The sequence below is a fragment of the Lepidochelys kempii genome, chromosome 6 (assembly GCF_965140285.1).
Source record: "Lepidochelys kempii isolate rLepKem1 chromosome 6, rLepKem1.hap1, whole genome shotgun sequence".
In the NCBI taxonomy this organism is placed as follows: domain Eukaryota; kingdom Metazoa; phylum Chordata; order Testudines; family Cheloniidae; genus Lepidochelys; species Lepidochelys kempii.
Window position 1 is genome coordinate 29,874,139 of NC_136385.1, and position 16,722 is coordinate 29,890,860.

General features: G+C 39.1%; 1 protein-coding gene across 2 annotated transcripts in view; it reads left to right on the forward strand.

Annotated features, from left to right (window-relative positions):
• TSG101 (tumor susceptibility 101) overlaps positions 1-16,722 on the forward strand; it is a 51,101-nt gene that overhangs the window by 21,023 nt on the left and 13,356 nt on the right. The window contains exons 7-8 of one of the 2 annotated variants that reach the window (XM_073347307.2): positions 521-615; positions 3,267-15,764. In XM_073347307.2, coding sequence (XP_073203408.1) covers positions 521-615; positions 3,267-3,847 — 676 coding nt within the window. In that variant the 3' untranslated portion in view covers positions 3,848-15,764. Of the gene's footprint in view, positions 1-520; positions 616-3,266; positions 15,765-16,722 lie in introns of those variants that run through there. The other variant, XM_073347308.2, reaches the window with a different exon arrangement.

Sequence of the window (16,722 nt, forward strand, 5' to 3'; positions counted from 1 at the left end):
ATAAAAAGTTAGTTTAACAGCTGTACAACAGTTACTTACTATCATTGTGCCAATCAACACTCTAATACAATTTAGTATGTAAATACTTTCTCTTTAAATATTTATGGTTCCAAGTGGTTCTTCGGGATGGTAAAATAAATTAATCAAATTGAAGGAAACTTGAAACATTCAGAACATTTGACCTGCAAATAACTTGTCAGAGACAAAAGTATAATGATATCATTTTAAATTATACAAGAAATTGTGAAAAACATCTTTAAGCTATATTAGTAGCGTATCCTGTGAAGAAGAAGAAGAAAGTAAAGTCTTTACTGGCCTGTAGTTTGAAGCAGTTTATTACCTTTACTTGTAAAAGTGGCTTATTATATTTGAAAAGGAAACTTGCTCTTTCTTTTAGTATGATAACTTTGTAAAAAGTTTTGGAATCAAAAGTTTAGCACTGGAAAACTTAATGTAAAGTTGATGTACGTGGATGTTCTGCAATTTCTTGCATAACGTTAATATAACTTTCTTTACCAAGTGGCTACCCGGGCTACCCTTATCCACCTGGTGGTCCGTTTCCAGCGACAACAAGTGGTCAGCACTACACTTCTCAGCCTCCTGTGACTACTGTTGGTGAGTAACTTTGAAAGTATCTCTCTTTCTGAGTTCTAGAGAAAGCGAAGGTGCCAGACGTAAGTAGACCGGGGGGGGAAATATCACATTTATGAAACACAGACATAAATTGCATTGTACTTGTATGGTAGTTAAAAACCTGAACTTTTAAGCAGAGATACCATTTAACATGTATTGAAAAATATCCATTGTGTTTTGTTTCCTCCAGTCAGGAACTTGGTAAATTGTCTTCCTTCTATCCATAGTCTCTGATTTGTGGACTTTCTGAAGCACAATGCATATAACCACCCTACATTTTTCTTTCCCCATTTGGTAAATTGTGACATTTTTATTGCACGTGCACTGCTCTGTGTATTTGTTTGTTTGTTTTAAAAAACTGTTGTCCTTATTTTAGTTATCTGTTGGATTCATTTGATTTGATCCAAGAGAACCATCTAGTAAGTGGAGATACAGAGCTATAACTCTAGTTTGATAGCAGTTCCTTCAAGACATTGTGTGTGAAGTAGCAATCACTTGTAATATGTTTACAGCCTTTGTCTCCTGCAAAATAAGTACCATAAGTAAAAACAAGAAAACACAAACAAGTTTTAAGTGTATATGTGCTCTTTCTTATTTAGAAATGCAGTATCTTTTATTATATCCCTTGTATATTAATTATGTATTGGGCAAACAAAATTATATCTTGAAACTGGTTTGAATGAGGTACCTGAGGAAAATGTAAATCTAATCTGACAACTCAGGGTAAGCAGTTGACTTTATTTTCTTGCAACACAAGATGTATATTTGTTTGCACTGTAAAATCTTTTGTGGTCTTCACTTTGTTTTGGGAACTATGAGTCATGGTGAAGGATTGGGACTGTGGTGTTTTTGAGTCCTACTTCTTGAGAATCAGCAGTGCTATCTTGGGAGGAGGGGGGCATATTTCATTTAAATGGAGGGCTCAAACTGTATCTCTTTCCGAAGGCACCATATGCCAATCTACGTCCTTGTTGCAGTATTGCTGGCCTCTGAAGTGGCTATAGCAATTGCCACTTTAAATGCCAGACTGTATTGGCAGCACCAAAAGCACTCACTTTGGTTACCAGGAGACTCAGAAACTATGGGATGATGTGGCAACTGAAGATAATGCAGTCCACCAGCCAAATGAATGAAGAGAGAGATGGGAGTTGGGTTGATATGTACAAGTCGGCATTTTAGGGGTTTAATGCACGGGCTATTTGATCGTCTTTTCTTGCACTGAACCTTTTGAGCAGCAGTACCCAGGAGGCTGGCTCTTATGCTTATATGTTTGTACTTCCTCAGCTGTCTGGACTACTATTCTTTGAAAAGCTGGGTGACTTCCAGTATTTGATATTAGTCTCATAGATTAGCAAGAGGGGATGAGTTGCATGAAAAAGACAGCCGTCTAATAGGAGTGGTCTCCTTACATCTGTTGTTTTGGGACCCCTGTTAGTTGTGGGGAAAGTTTGCAACAGTATTCCCAAAATAACAATGAAGCTAGCATTTATTCTGATGGTTGGGGTGGAGGGTGTTTTGGGGTTGAGTAAGTCTGTGAAGTTCTCAAGCTCTGGCAAGACCTAGTGCAGTGGTTCTCAAACTTTTTTTTTTCGCAGACCACTTGAAAATTGCTGAGGGTCTCGGCGGACCACTTAATGATCTTTCCAAATGTTGTTTGTACCATTAACTAACTATTGTAAAGCGCTTTGGATAAAAGTGCTATATTAAAAAAAACTTAATTATTAACTTTTTTTGTTCTACAAATAAAAGCACACAACTCATATTTTCATCTCTGTAGTTTTACTTTTCTAATGCAGTGGATGTGCCCTCTCTCCCCCGCCGCAGCAGCCCCTGAGTTTGGGCTGGGAAGGAGGGCCGTTTCTCCCCAGCAGCCGCAGCCCTGGAGCTGGGGAAAGTCGCCTCTTTCTCTGGCTGCTGCAGCCCTGCACATCTCAAATTCCCCCACCACCCCCTCTTCTCACCCCGCTTCCCCCTCCCACCTACCCCTTAGTCCCCTCCAAGGCCACCACTTCACCTTACATGTGCGTCTTCTCCAGGGTCCAGGCACCTAATTAGTGGAGCCATGCCTGCACGGCTCCACTAATTAGGTGGGTGGCCCTTCATTCTTTCATGTGCGGCCACCCAGGCGCGCATCTTAGAGGGAACTATCCACGGACCACCTGAATGGAGCTTGCGGACCACTCGTGGTCCACGGAGCACAGTTTGAGAACCTCTGACCTAGTGTATTTCAGGACCTTCATCACGATAGGAGACAAAGAATATATATTTGCCATTGTGGGACCATTCCAAAGGGACATGAACATGGATTGCCTTCTGTAGATTTTTTATATCCAGTACAGGCACTAATTACCAGCAAAGACGTCTGAAGGAAGGTAAATTTTTCTTCATGTACGTGAGGGGACACATTTGTCTAAACAGACACTGGAAGAAGACTTGGTCTCCCAGATTATGGTTGAATATGACACATTTAGGATTTATGCATGTGCCTCACTTGTGGTCTTGGCTTTTCCAAAGTATGGAGTATGGCAGAGTGAGCCACGTTTAAGGGAGTTGAGGGGCTGTTAGGCCACATACAATTTATAAAGGTGGAGTCCAGACGAAAGCATTAATATTTGTTTGTGTTCTCTTAATAGCAGATGCCAGAAGAAAGCAGAAGCAGGTATGGATTTGTGGTCATTCGTATGTTTTCTGGGCAGAAAAACGGGCACTCGTAAGAAGCTTTGGTCCACAGCTGGGCATTCGAGTGGAGGATGCCAAATTGCACTGGATAGGAAAGAGCGGCATGATGTGGGATCAGTTAATACCCACTCTGTTTCATGCACGAAGGCGTCTGCCAGATCCTGATGTGCTGGTGATACACCTGGGAGGAAATGATCTGGGGACAACAAAATTTGTGGATCTTATAATCCGAATTAAGAAAGATTTAGGATTTATCAAGCACACATTCAAGAATGTCATTCTGGTCTGGTCAAACATTGTGCCCCGAAAGGCATGGAACCAAGAAGAGACCTATAGATTCATGGATAAGAACAGAAAAAAAGTCAATAGGGAAATTGGCAACTTTATGAAGTTTATTGGAGGGTGTGTGATCCGACACGATTCCCTTGTACCAGAGTCTCCGGGTTTATTCCATCTAGATGGTGTTCTCTTATCTCAAAGTGGTACTGATGTCTTCAACCTGGATTTACTGAGTGTTTTGGAGACTTTGATATGACTTTGGAGGAAGTTTGATGTTATTGGCCATGTTTTGACGTAGGAACCTCACCAGGGGTAGGGAATACACTATAGGAGGATTCCCAATGATATGGGGATACTTTGGTAGTGTTTGGAGTTGCCATCGCTCATGGGGGAGAAACAGTACTGATTGCTGAATACATTTCGGAGATTGATAATAGTGTTTGTGGCACACAATATTTGTTACCCCACTATTAAAATGAAATGTTATTCCCAGACGCTAAACTTTGTTGTTCTGCAAGGTCTATTTAACATTTTATTTTGAGCTTCATATGATTAATTTATGTAATTTGTTTAAAGGGACACTGCCAAATAGTTTTTACCCCTTTTTTTAATACACTATCTTCTGTGTGCAAAATCATTCAGTAGTAGGTAGCTTTGTGGTAGGACCTAAGGTATAATAAGTGAACTTTTTGAAGCATTTCATTATTAGAGATACAGTAATACGAACTGTAGGGACATATTCACGATGACATTTTCTGACACAATATGCAACTTTAAAAAAATGTAAAATTGGAAGGTAGGTTGTCTGACAGAGCAGGACACTGTGAGTTGAGACTTCTGGGTTCTATTCCCAGTTCTGCCACTATTTTATTATGGAAATAAGTCAGTTAACTTCTCCATGCCTCTGTTTACCTGTCTGTAAAATACATAATAATTACCTCAGAGGGGCATTTGACAGTTCAGATGACAGTTACTGTAGAAGTTCAGTCTTGTTGCTGTGAAGGTATAGACTCTTGACATAATGTCCTTTTAAAATAACCAACTGTTTTTATAGACTTGAATTTGTTAAAGTATAGTATTTTTGGTTCTTTTAAAGATGGTTGAAAACAGATTCTTTCCTTACCAGTTTTGTCCTTTTCCATCTTTCCAGCAGTTTTCCTCTTTCTAACAAAGCATAAAATTAACAATTTTGTGCTTGCGCCAATATCTTTGATGTTTGCAGTGTAGCCCTGGCAAAAGTGTCTGATACTCCAAAACAGTAAGAAACATTCTTGCTTTTATTTTGCTTCTTCAGAATTGAAGCCGTTTAAAACTTTCTTATATTGTGGATTTTCTTCTTCTTTGAAACTGCCTGACTGATTCACTTGAAACTCAGGTTTTTTCTGTCTTGAAATTGCTATAAACTGCTTGACAGTGTCTCTTTAATTTAACGATCATGTAGAAAACTGCAGCATTTTCCTTCCAGTAATTGTTGCAGTATATTTATATGTTTGTTGTAGGGAAAAAGCTTTGGGCCTGGTTTACAATTTATTTTTTGCATATAGCCAACCAGCACTAAAATTTATTTTTGTTAGTTGGGAGTGCTGAGCTACTACAAAACAAAATATTGTGAAACGTATTAGCAAATATATTATTCTATATAGTTAAGATTTAAAAAATTAAATTTTGTAGAAAAGAATTTTAATATTTCAAAAATCTCCATCTTCTCTCCTGTCTCAGATATGTGTTACATAACGTTTGTTAATTTGTATTTAAAGTAGTTTTGGTCAAGGAACCCATTTTATTTTCTTAAATGAAGACTCCTGTCAGTATTTTGATAGCTCCTTGATGCAGCAATTTGCATTTGGAAATCCCTTTATGACAGGACTTGAGAAAGGAATTGCTTTAACCTTACCAGGTGCCCCTTCTCCCAATTTTCTCTTTAATCAAGTCTTCATCCAGAAAGATACTGGTTATGCAGGGAATTGCCTGCAAAAGGACACTTGTCAGAGGCAGGGGAGAGGTGAGTACTAGGAGTGGAGGAGTGTTTATTCTCCACTATTCTGGTCTTGCATTACTCAAATTCCCAGCCTCGCCAACTTTTTGGAGGAGGAATTAGGAAGCTGCAGTTTAGTAGAAAACACCAAAGTCTGTTTACAGGACTCTAAGGCAAAAGTAATAGAATATAGGACACTGTGCAGGCTAAAAGTTAGTTTGGTGAAGCTTGCAGTAGGGATATTGGAAAAGATTTATTTGAGTATTAATCTCTGTTCTTGAATACCTCTGAAGGTTTCCCTGCTGTACAGGGAAAATTTGTAGCCTTTAGAGGAACTGGGGCTGACTCCCTCACGCATTGGGAAAGGTTCTGCTCAATATGTACATATCAAGGACTTAGAAGCACTTCCAGCACATATGGCATGGGTACGTGTTGCACCCTACCCTTGGAAAATAGAATATTCCCCGATGGAAATTACCTACACTCTGGCGAGGTCTACAGTCATATTTATACCTTTTTGATGTTGAACGATGTTGATGATTAATGCATTTAATTTGTATAACTTGGTGATTGTGTTTTACAAATAAAGTTGTAGCCTTTACTTTTTAGTCATCTTGTGGTGTTTTAATGAACACATGACATGGAAGGATGTGAGTTTACAAATTCGTTTTTGAGATAAAGTGCCTTTGTGGCTATTAACTCCAGCCTGTTGAAATGGTACTCGGTACTAAAACTTACTAAAAATATTTTCATAACAGTTTCTAACTTAGTCTGTATATTTCAAAAAGTTTAAATGCACATCAAAGTTAAATACCTCAGTTAAGACGTTAAGAAAAAAAAAAAAGACAGTAGCTCATAATACAAATAGTTCAGCCTGATCAACACGTATTTGTGACTGAGTATGACTTTGTTGCTATAGTTCTTGTTAAAGCAGATAGTCAGTATTTAGTAATCACTGTGGTTGAGTATCTGTTGGTTTGTATCTTTTAACCTTTGGTCAAAATGTAGTACTTAAGGTGCATAGCATTAATTGTAAATGTTGTTGTTTGCTGTTAAGCGATAGCAGTGGCGAATGTATGTTGTCAAGATTTCTTTCGTATTCTCTCCATTTGGTGGTATTCTTGGAGTTACTGAAATTGGTTTGCAGAAACCATTGTCTTGTTGGGTGTTTTTGCTCAAGTTTGCCTGCGAGTGCTTGTATGCACACGGTGCATGTAAACATCTTCTGCAGGGTCTGTTTTAGTTTGCAGAATTCTGTTGGAGTTCCTGTTCTGGTCTGTAGGTAAGTAATCCTTTTATCTAATCAATGGAGACAATGTCTCAAAAGATGGTGCAAATATATTGATTGTTGGGATTAGGTTCTTTAGCATCTGTTCTTATTTTCATTGGTTTTATCAAAAATAGGTGGTCTGAGTTTTCTGTTCATGTTAATGAAAATATGTAGTTGTCTCAACAAGTGTATCTGTTTTCTGATATATTCTTTGTGTAAATTTGTACCCTTGAAGCTGATCTGGGGCTAGAAGATAGTCATTGGAAATTTGCTGACATGTACATGCTGAACATGTATTTGCAGTTTTGCATTTGATTTGCATTAGCCTTTGTTGCTTGGGAGATGTTTCAATCCGAGGGTGATCAAATAGTTTCTTCATAACAGCATCCTTCTAGCTAGATTCTGGAATTTAGCCACAAACCCTAGCAGGGGAGAGTGCATTGCTGTCCCATCCTAGGGAGAGCTTAGGAAGGGATTGTGCCTCAGGCATGCAGAGTTTCTTCTTGGTGCAGAGAGGGAGGAGTGCAGAGGGTGTACTATCCAGCAGGATGATATGACCACTTTTCCTCTCCCAGCCTGTGGCCCACATGGCCCACCCCAATGGAACAATGTTTTTTTCTACTTGTGGATAAGCATAAATGGGAGGAAGGGGAAGTTCCCCATTGGAGTACATGGCAAAGAGGGGGTGTTGCATTGACTTGCACCTTCTCTGGAGCCATAAGCACTCTCAAGGGTGCAGGGAAGGAACAATCCCTTAGCTTCCCCAAGCCTGGGAACTGAGATTGCCCTGATACTTGTGCAAGATTTGCCACGGCAGGAAAGGTTCCTTGAGCCCTCCCCTCCATCTTATCATATTTCTTGGCAGGGTTCAGAAGTTTAGTTCACATTGCTCTTCAAAGTAATCACACTTGATTTTTGCTCTTCATTGCAGTGTACTAACTGCATTATAGTTATGGCTGGAAAAGCACTTCATTTTAAGGCTCTGTTTTCAGACTCACTACTAGCATCTGTTTTATAGTGGAGTGCCAGATGCACTATAGTTAAGTTTGAGTAGATACACAGTTAATCTGCCTGTTTCATGCCAGTAGAGGTGGGAATAATGTTATGCTTGCTTGATTTATTGCATGCTTGATCATGCATAAACTGACAACTACTTACATTGGTTACTTGTAGATGTACATGTATCACCATTTCATGAGGTAGGATTTTTTGAGCTGCCAGATCACTTGCATGCATCCTGCCTTAGACCAGCTTCACAACATGATTTATCTCACTGAGCTGCTTGATGATTTTAAAGGGCCCCTCCTAGGCAGCTTGGAGTTTATTCTGCCACTTTGGAATGAGTGCCATAACTTTATTCCCTGTTCCATGTGACCTGGCCTGTGCCTTGTGGTCATACCGTACAGTCTCTCTCTCTCTCAGGCTTTAACTAGGTTCTCCTAAGCAAAATCCAGGAGTTCTGTGAGCCTTTCCCTGAAGGACAATATATACTCTACTGCTTCCTCCTCAGGAGAGGTCTTAAGCTCCCACTCATCCCTCACTTGGTTCTAGGGTTCCACACCCTCCTTCCAAAGAGCAGTGCAAAAGGGGAAAACCGGTTTCTTAGTGAATTTCTCTACAGGCAGACAGTAGATACAGTAAACACTTGTCCCAATCATGTGATTGCTGTTCTACAAAAGTTTCCAGCATCATTTTAAGTGTCCTATTAAATCTTTCCACCAGTCCTTTGGCTTGAGGGTGATATGCAGAGGCCCACAAGTGTCTGACCCCATGTTTCTACCATAAACCCTTGTGAAGGGTTGATATGAAAATGAGTCCCTGAGGAACTTGCTGGGGGGGAAGCCCATCTTGCTGAAAATTGACAAGAGAACATCAGCATCTGTGCCTGCCTTTACAGAGGACAGAGTTGCAGTCCTGCAGGATAGCAAGTAGCATAATCTATCACCCCTAGTACGAATTTCTTTCCAGTCTGGAAAAGCGGCAAAGAGTCCTAACTAACTAACAGACGTATTGGAGCATACACTTTCGTGGGTGAATACCCACTTCGTCGGATGCATGTAGTGGAAATTTCCAGAGGCAGGTATAAATATGCAAGCAAGAATCAGGCTAGGGATAACGAGGTTAATTCAATCAGGGAGAATAAGGCCCTCTTCTAGCAGTTAAGGTGTGCCGACCAAGGGAGGAGAAACTGCTTTTGTATTTGGCTAGCCATTCACAGTCTTTGTTTAATCCTGAGCTGATGGTGTCAATCTTACTACGGGGTCCCACAGTATCCATGGTCAGCCTCAAAAAAGGTTCCTCTGTTATCGTAGTGGCCTCTTGACTGCTTTACACTTTCTTGAGCTTTTTACACTTCTGGTAGGAATCACATGTTCTGACTATTCTTTGACTGTCTCAAAAACTCTAGGCCAGTAAAAATTATGCAACAGCCTGTGTTTTGTGTGCTGGATCTCCCCATGTCCTGAAAAAGGGATGTCATCGGAGAAGTTTAATGTCTTAAGGTGATACTTCTGGGACACCACTAACTGTCTCCTGGTACTCCAAGTCTCTGTCTCCCCTGAGGGAAACCATTCCCTGTAAAGGAGTTGCTTATTCCATGGGAATCTCTCCCTGCATTCGTCAGATAAGAGGGCTTTCAGAACTTGGACTGGCCACAACAGCCCTCATCTTCTCTAAGGAGGGATCAGGCTGCAGCTCTGTTTGGAACACAGCTGCCAGGGCAGGGAGCGTAGCCTGCTCCTCCCTGCTAAACTCATCCTGTTTCCCCCTCTTGGCTGGGATATCATCCAAAGCAGCACTCAACTCAGCACATTCTCACAGGCTGGAGGGGACAGTTGTGCCAAATGGCAGGGGAACAGAGGTGGTCTCTCAAGTAAGTAGTCCCAAGTCATTTTTAGGAAGGAACTGGTATTCTTCTCAACTGCGGATCTTAATTTTTTACATAAAAATGTTTGTTTCTTGCTGCTACAGTGTTGTGGCTTGTAGAGATGAAGGACTATTAAAATGTCCTGTTAGGTCACACTTATAAGCGTAACACACAGTATGTCATTAGGGATCAAATGTACAGCATTTTATTTGTTATACCGTGACATTTAAGTAGGCTTTTTGATTAGTGACCTTAATTTCAGTTTCTTCAAAGCAGTTTTTTTCAGTCTTGTCCCATTCATTATCCTTCTGATTCTGTTACGGGTCTGAAGTTGCTGTAAGGTCACTTGTGAAACCAGACTCTGCGTAGTAAAGGTTAAGTGTCTGAGTGCTCCTAGGGATTAATGGCTATGTGCCATAAAAATCTTCCCAAAGCTGGACTAATTATGGAAGTGACAGAAAATGCTAAGGGTTCATGCTCTGTAAGGAGCCACATTGAGATTATTTCAAAATGAAACCTTACATGTGCAAGGAGTTAGTAGAAATCCACCATTTCCTGTTTCATTAACGTTTTTTGTCATCTGAATTTCCATTTTTAAGATTAAGATGTCTTCCCTAATATTTCCCTCCTGGTTTATTATTAAAATGTCTTGTACAAAAGTGTCCTAAATAAGGGATTTCAGAAAACAGCTAGTATTGATCACTGACTTTGGTTTTGCTTTATAAATGTATATTATATTTAAAAGGAGTGACTAGAATCTTGTGAACTCTTACATTCATGATCTGAGTGTCTGGATGGTTACAATTCACTTCTTCTCATAATTACAGTTGTCTGGTAGTGAGTGTACTCTCTTGTTCCTTTGGGAAACTTTACAGGGCTAAGAAAGTTTAAACCTCTCCTGGCTACCATAACCACTGCTTTCTCTTTTCCCCTTCTGCCCATCCCTTACCTCACAAATAATTTCATATAAAAGTGATGGTAAAATCTTTGCAATATAATAAAACAATGTATATAACGCATTACTTCAGTAAATAATAAGATTTATATTCAGTTACTGTAAATTAAAGGGTTTGGTTCCCCTCTCTGGTGTTCCTGTAGAAAGTGCTAGTCCTGTCTCCTCAGCATTGAAGCATCCTTGAGAAATTCCTTTTGGTTTATGTGCCATTTCACATACTTTCATTGCCACATGTGATAGGTGTTTACAACTTTTAACAAAATATTGTAGATGTCTTTATTGACCAGTAAAGTGCCTGAGTGACATGAGCTAGAAATGACACCTAAATGAAATGTATTGTATATACATTTTTATGAACCAGACATCATCTTTTTAATAATCTATCAATCAGCTTCTACATGAGGGGTATTTAGTCTATTAATAGATGAATTGTACAAGACGCTTGTATAAATTTTATATATAAAATAAAACAGTAATGCCTACTGGCTCTGAATAGGTGCCATTAGGTTTAGAACTTTGTGCTGCATATCCTGCATAGAACCATTAACATGCAACACATGCTAAATGAGTCCATTACTACTTGGTGAAAAATATAAAGCTGGCATTGCTTTGTTATAATTTTTCTATCATGAAAAATTAATGATCAGAAATATTGATGATAGATTTTTAAGGTACGTTTTTCAGTAGTTTTAAACAACTTTCTGAACGTGTGGGATTGTAAAACAGATTTATCACAATATGCCGTCTTTCTAGTATTTATGGGGTAGATAAGGTGACTCATTGAAGAGAAGTTTTTACTTCTTGAAAAGTTTTCTACATTCTCGTTTGTTGCTTGTTGTGACTAAAAATGACTTGGCTTAAAAACACCTGATTCATCTTTATTCTGTACCTTTGGCTCATTTAGCAGAGTTTGGTGAGTTGATAATATAGGTATTGCATGAGTTGGTTTTTTTTTTTTACTATTATCCTTGTTTCAACTGGGTGGCTTCAGGCTTTGAAATAACTGGATGGGAGAAGCCTTTGTGTTGGGAGCAGGAGAAAGGAAAGGATGAGGGGAGAGTCATGGGCTTTGGAATATAGCTTCTAAGATCTGTGGGAGCAGGGATAGCAGTAGAATGGGAGACGAGCAGAGGCCTAATGTATAGTTTCTAAGCCCAATATAGACTAATGAAGAGCTCCTAAATTCCATGTAGACTTTCATGGAGTAACCCTTCGGAAACATTCTAAAACCAAACAATTTCCAATACCTAATAATTTAGGTAAACTTGATTTACGCCCCCAGAAATTTACTGATTAGTAACAACAGAGTACTTGTAAATTCTGCTTTAAAATAGCATTCTTTTTACTAGAAAAACCAGAAAGTTCAAAGTAAGTGTGCTAGAGTATAGTTATGGAAGATGTATTGTCATAAACCAAATGAATCTAGCTAACACAGGCACAAAGATGCAAATACTGATTTAAAGCATAGCTAATACATACACTGTTAAGGCTAGAGTCTGTAGTAACAGCCTTCCAACTTCTGTTGGCTTAAATTTTAATAGTTCAAATAATTTTTAGAGTAGATCTTTATTATTTTCAGATATAGCAGCTCAGTCTTAACCTTTTGGAAAAGTTTAAATAATATATGCATCCCAGAAGAGGACTCTTTCTTTTATAGTTATTCTCTTATAAAACTCTTTTGTGCATCAAAAAGGTAAGCGATACACTGAGTTCTTGGCCAAGGTATATTCAGTGTGGTGCAGAGTAGGTGTTCTTGGCCCATTACTTGTGGCATTGCCTTTACCTGCAACATTCTGGATATTAATCTGTAACTTTAAGACACAGAAGCTGTAGAGATCAATGCTGGTCTAAACCCAGGTCTCTTCTTATTTGGAGTTAACATAGACAGCTTTATAGCACTGCAAAATCCGATGTGAAAAATATATTTGGTTCCTGATGTAAATAATACCTGCATATACTCATCTTAGAGTATTTTCTGATGCTCTTGATTTCAGAGTTCAAAATCTCAGATTAGATTTGATCTTGCATCTGGTCAGTCTTTCCTGTTCTTGTGTTATCTGGAGTACATGGTTGACAGCAGAAGTCTTTGCTTGAAGTATCGGCCCATTGACTATTAGCTTGTGATTGTGTGGTCTATTTTCTGCTTTTAAACTTTCTTCTGGTACTGTCATAGGCTATCGCAGAGAAGATAGCCAAAACAGTTTCAAGTAAAACAATGCTATAAAAACCCAACTATTTTAAAAATAAATAAGTCTGAACCCATGATGTGTTCAGAAACAGATCTGTTCTGTTGCGCAACAAAGATGTGCACTACCTTGATGATTTTATTACGTCTGAGATGCTGACAAATGAAATAAAGGTTCGAGTGTACTGATTTTAAAAGGTTCTGCGCAAAGTACTAGATCAAAGACTGATTATTTAGAAAAAGGATTTGCTCATAAAGTAGGTCAGATAATTGTATCGTGCTCCTGTTGCTACACAACCTGCATGCTGATTTGCGTAAAGTATAATGGCATTCTTGACTGGAAGAATTGGATGTTTTTGTATGGGGGTTTAGGCTTCTGAGAAAGAGTCAAGATTAGAAACTGGTATGAGAGAGAGCCCATTTAGTTGCTTGTAAAACTTTGTTTGGAACATTTTGATTAATTTAATGTGTTAATCAAGAGGATGCACTTAGCCATCGTTACAGCTTGGGGATAAAGTTGGTTTTATGTCACCTTTACAACTCCTCTGAACCTGAGGTCAGTCAGGGACCAGGCTATTCCCTCTTATACATTAGAGCAGCCTTAAGACTGCTCTAATTTATGTCTTAGCTGCTTGTGACCCTAATCAGTTATTCTGGTAGCTGGGGATCTCTGGGGCATAGATATACCCTGGCTACTCCCCCTTTTCCCTGACCCACACCTACTGCAGCAGAGGCTGGGGATGTGTGACGTTGGACACTCCACAGTGACTCCACGTCAGTGGGGGATGTTGGAAGAATCCTTCTCCAATATACGTACCAATATATATGCTGGAAGAATCCTTCACCAATCCATTTAGATGGCATTGTGGCTGTTTTGTGCTGCCAGTGTAGGTCCAGGATCCTGAGCTCCAGTTCTTCCTCAAACACCTGGAAATGTTATAGTGGGTCAGTTCCTTTCCTTTCAGTTCAGGCATTCTTTGTTCTCCCAGTCCTCTCTCTGTTGTTCTTTTTATGTTTTGATTCCCAAAATGTATTTAATTACATGACTACAATCACACATTTAATTTTTAAAAATTACTATTTATACAAAATAGATCAAATTTCAAAGAAACTACCACAGATGTATCTACCCTCTCCTTAGGCAAAAGCCTGAAACTTGAGATGGGCTTTGCTGTGTGCCTTCAAGGTCAGCAATCTTGGCTCTGTCAGAACAGTTGAGAATGAATTCCAGAGTTTAGGCCCATCCACAGAGAACGCGTGTTCTCTTCACTTCTGCCTTTAAAAATAAATGTCTGTAGGGAAATACTGAGTGGGGCAGTTACTGTACAACAAAGTATTCAGGATTGAAAGTGTTACACACTTAATTAGGAAGAAATTTTCTGAGACATTTTAGTATGGAAATTTTTGCAGTCTGTTCACCTTTTACTTATTTAAGAATTATTTTATAGTTGGCTAATCCAGTAACTTCTTTGGTGTAACTTGATATGCACTAACCCCAAATTAAAATTACTAATATTTTTCTTATGGTTTGATTTACTCTAGATTTAATTGTTTTTCTTACGGTTTGTGGGTTCAAAAGAGTGTTTTCCCCTCTGGACCACTGTGTTGGAAAAGTAGGCTTAATTTTAGGTCTTAGTTACTCGCTCAGTTTGGCCAGTAGGGCAGGGAATGCTGAGGAGGGAGAGGTATGTGCCTTGTAGCACTGCTATCCTGAGATGAATTTCAGATGATATGGGAATCCCTTGACTGAATCTGAAAGGATATACAGTCATCAGTCAAGAGGCCCGCAGTGAAAAAGTAAAGGAAGTGATCTTGAAGATATAACTTTTTTTCCCAAACATATTCTCAGTTTTAGTCTTTAGAGGTATGTGACTCTTGAGGGAGTTAGCCTAATTCATAAAACTCTTTCCGCTTTGTGATGTGCGTAATTTTGGTTTGGCTATACACTGAGAGTATGATATGCGTGATGTTATGACAACGTCTGTATTTTGACAACTTGACTTTATTCCTGTGTAAATGGCTTCCTTGGGTGTTTTCTCTTTTCTGAAGTTTCCCTTGCAGCAACAGGGCTTCAAAACTATACAAAGTTCAGCCATATAAAGGTTGCACAGTCCGGTCACGCAGGTTACTACAGTGATTCCTGTTGCTGCAGTTGAGATTTAGTGTATCTCAAAGTAATTACATGTAAACCAGAAGTATAAGAGAAATTGCAAAGCTGTGTATTATTCTTTAATAGATAACAGTTAAAGTGATTTGTAATGGAGACTGGAATGATTACTTTTTCAGTGCAGGGATATCAACATGAAATTGGAGAGACTGAAGTTTTCTGCATTGTATACATGCAACATTTTTCTGCAACAAATTGAAAGGTTTACTTTATCTTTTTAATATGTACATTAATTAGTCTAGCAGAGGACATATAGCTACTTGCTCTGAAAGTGTGATCTGCAGAAAAAATTCTGTTAATCCACCTAAAGGCTAATGCATTTAATGTTACGTTCAAAGAAAGTGACTAAGAAAATCTTGGCAGAGAGTTGATTTACATGATTGTATACTTTTTTTCTCTCGCACTTGCTAGTATTGAATCCCATGTGAAAATAGTATTTGCTTAGTAACTGTAAATTACAGGTCACACATACCTAGTAACCACTTTACTGTGGTAATCTCATTTTATATTGTTTAATAATAACAACGTTGATTATTCATCCCAAGTTAATTATCATGATTATTACATAGCACTTACAAGTTTGTTACAAAGGAAAATATCTTTTACGTAATACCATCTAACCTTTTTGCAGAGTATATGGAAATTGGTTTTGGATCTAATTGAGTGTACTTACCCAGTAATCTGTAGGAGTCTATAAATGTTTCTTACATTTTATGTACCAGGTAAAACCTTTGAGTCAGAGCAGGGGTGGCCAACCTGAGCCTGAGAAGGATCTGGAATTTACCGAAGTACATTGCCAAAGAGCCACAGTAATACGTCAGTAGCCCCCCATCCGCTTCCCCCTGTTCCCAGTCCCTCCTGCCAATCAGTGCCTCTCCCTCCCTCCCCGCACCTCCCGATCAGCTGTTTTGTGGCGTGCAGGAGGCTCAGGAGGGGGAGGAGTGAGGGCATGGCAGGCTCAAGGGAGGGGGCGGGAAGGGGTGGAGTGGGAGCAGGGCCTGTGGCAGAGCCAGGGGTTGAGCAGTGAGCACTCCCCGGCACATTAGAAAGTTGGCACCTGTAGCTTCAGCCCCGGAGTCAGTACCTATGCAAGGAGCCGCATATTAACTTCTGAAGAGCCGCATGTGACTCTGGAGCCACAGGTTGGCCATCCTTGAGTTAGAGTAACTGCAGCCAAGCTGCAGCTAGCCATATTCTTTTGTTTGCCCAGATTAATTAGGCTGCTTTAACTGAATTACAATAGAAGTTAATTGTATAATTCACTTATACAGAATCTTCTTACAGTTGGCTAACTTTATCGCTCTAAATGGGTGAATAAAGCAAACGTGGTTATCCGCTAAAGCCAGATAAAATAATTTAGCCAGGAGAAAAACTTCTGAAAACTTTCCCTAGATATTAAGTAATTTTATTATAAGTAAATGCCTAATGTTAGATACCTAGTGTGACCCTGAATGGTTACTTCTTATTATAACACTGCTACATATTCTTAGTCTACTGAAATATAAGATTAACATTACTCCTGATATACAACAGTTAATTAAGAGTTGCTGCTTTTCAAAGGAGAGTTGTAGCTAAAAATGCATCCTCTGTGACGCAAGGCTTTCCCCCCACATTTTTGGCTGAATGATGGTAATAATCATGAAATCAATTGGGAAGAGTAGGACCTCAGAGAAAACTTTAGGCCCTTAACCCCATCCAGTAATCAGTCCTCAG